At 17.5% G+C, this 2,121-nt stretch overlaps 1 protein-coding gene across 1 annotated transcript in view; it reads right to left on the bottom strand.

Moving 5' to 3' along the window:
- Positions 1–998: 998 nt before the first annotated feature.
- PRSY57_1233300 (hypothetical protein) overlaps positions 999–2,121 on the bottom strand; it is a gene marked incomplete at both ends in the record, with an annotated part of 11,631 nt that continues 10,508 nt past the window's right edge. Inside the window, one exon of the mRNA XM_012908752.2 lies at positions 999–2,121. This exon is cut by the window's right edge and continues 10,508 nt beyond it. Coding sequence (XP_012764206.2) covers positions 999–2,121 — 1,123 coding nt within the window.

Here is a 2,121-nt window from a genome sequence, read left to right as displayed (position 1 = left end):
AATAAAAATATAAAAAAATAAATTTATTTTTTTATATATTTTTTTTAAAATAAAAAAATTTTAAAAAAAAAAAAAAAAAAAAAAAAAAAAAAAAAAAAAAAAAATTATATATAAATTAATATACAAACAAATAAAACGGGCATAATATATATATATATGATAGTATATTTATATATAAACATTTTATATTTCTTTCATTATTTATTTATTTATTTATTCATTGTATTTTATTTTATTTTATTTTATTTTTTTTTGCGTTAACCTTGTTCTCCCCTCCTCACTATTTAAATGTTCATTTTCATAAACGCAATTTGAATAATTTTAAAAAATTTAAAACACATACAAAATGTTTTTTTTATTTTTCTTAGTAAATAAATCTAAGCATTTGCTTGGTTTTTAAAATATGAACCATTATAAGGATAGTAGGAAAAAAACAAAATATCTACATATATATTATATATGTGTGTGTATATTTTTTATATTTTATCGATTCATATTTTACATGAGAAATAGGGAGAGAATTTTATGTTTTAAAATGTACGTGTCAATGAATAAGTTGTATATAAGAATCAAGTGAAAATTATCCAAAAAAATGTACTTAAAACAACATAAAAATAAAATAATAAAATGAATAAATACATATATTTATATATATAATGCTGAATAAAAAAAAAAAAAAAAATTGTATATCTTAAAAATCACTTAAAAGGATCTATCCTTCTATCATAAATTAATAATTATATGCCCCACACAAAATAAATAAATAAATAAATAAATAATAAATAATGAATAAATAAATAACAAATAAATAAATGAAAGAAGGAAAAAGATATATAATTTATAACGTCCTACTTTCTATCCTAAACATTTGTATTATTATTTTGTACATTTTGTACATTTTTCACATTTTTCACATTTTGTACATTTTTCACATTTTTCACATTTTTCACATTTTTCACATTTTTCACATTTCGCATGGTGTAAGGTATTTTTCTATTTTAATTTATGTTATTTGATTTTATTATATCCATAGAAACACCTGACATATTAGATACATCTTCGGTTTGATGTTTTTCGGATATGCTATTACTATTAATGAAATGATCAGGGTTATTATTATTTTGTGTCTGTGTATTATCATATAAATTATCAATATGCTGATCTTCTTCCCAGTGGTTTTCTATTTGTAAACTTTCCCAAGTATTATTATATAAATTTTTATTTTTATAGAAATGTTCAATTAATATATTATTATAATTTTGTAAGTTGGTGTTATTTTTTATTTTATTAACAATATCTTTAAACATATTATCAACAATTTCACATAAGTATGCACTAACAGAAGTAGGTGTATTATATAATTTACAATTTGAAACAATTAAATTAACATCTTCAAAAAATGAATTTAGACTATTATATTTTTTTTTTTTACATCTGAAAATTATTTTATTTATATACATTGGTTTTTTAATAACAGTATAATATAAAGGTGCATATGATTCATTGACTTCATTTAAAAATGCTTTATAATTATTTAGTTTAGATATATCTGTCATAATATTTGATAAGGTATCATTAAAATTTTCTATTACTTCTTTAATGTTTTTATATTTATTTTCTTTTTTATTTTTTTTTTTATTTTCTTCATTTATTATAATATTTTTATTATTATTATTATTATTATATACGTTTGTATTAATACTATCATTTTCAGATATATTACTATTTGTTTTATTATAATATTCATTACTTTTTTTTTTTTTTAATTTGGACTGTTCTTCATGGGTGTAATAAATATCTTCGGTTTCCTCATTTTCATCATTATTATTTAATGAATTGTATCTGTTCATGTTTTCTTTTCCTTTTTTTCTTTTTTTATTATTATTTCCTTTGATATTTTTATCATTATGATAATCATCATAATAATTACTATTACCACTTATATCTTCATCACTCATATATTGATCCTCCTCCATATTATTATTATTATTTTTTAATGTATATCTTCTATTATGTCCTATATAATTTATAGAGGATGTACTTTTTTTCTTTTTCTTTTTTTTATTATTATCACTCGATTCATCTACATTTTTTTTTTTTTTTTTTTTTTTTTTTTTTTTC

Source organism: Plasmodium reichenowi, chromosome 12 (genome assembly GCF_001601855.1).
Source record: "Plasmodium reichenowi strain SY57 chromosome 12, whole genome shotgun sequence".
Taxonomy (NCBI): Eukaryota; Apicomplexa; class Aconoidasida; order Haemosporida; family Plasmodiidae; genus Plasmodium; species Plasmodium reichenowi.
The sequence above is the reverse complement of the archived record's forward strand: the minus strand, read 5'-3'. Positions and strand labels throughout refer to the sequence as shown.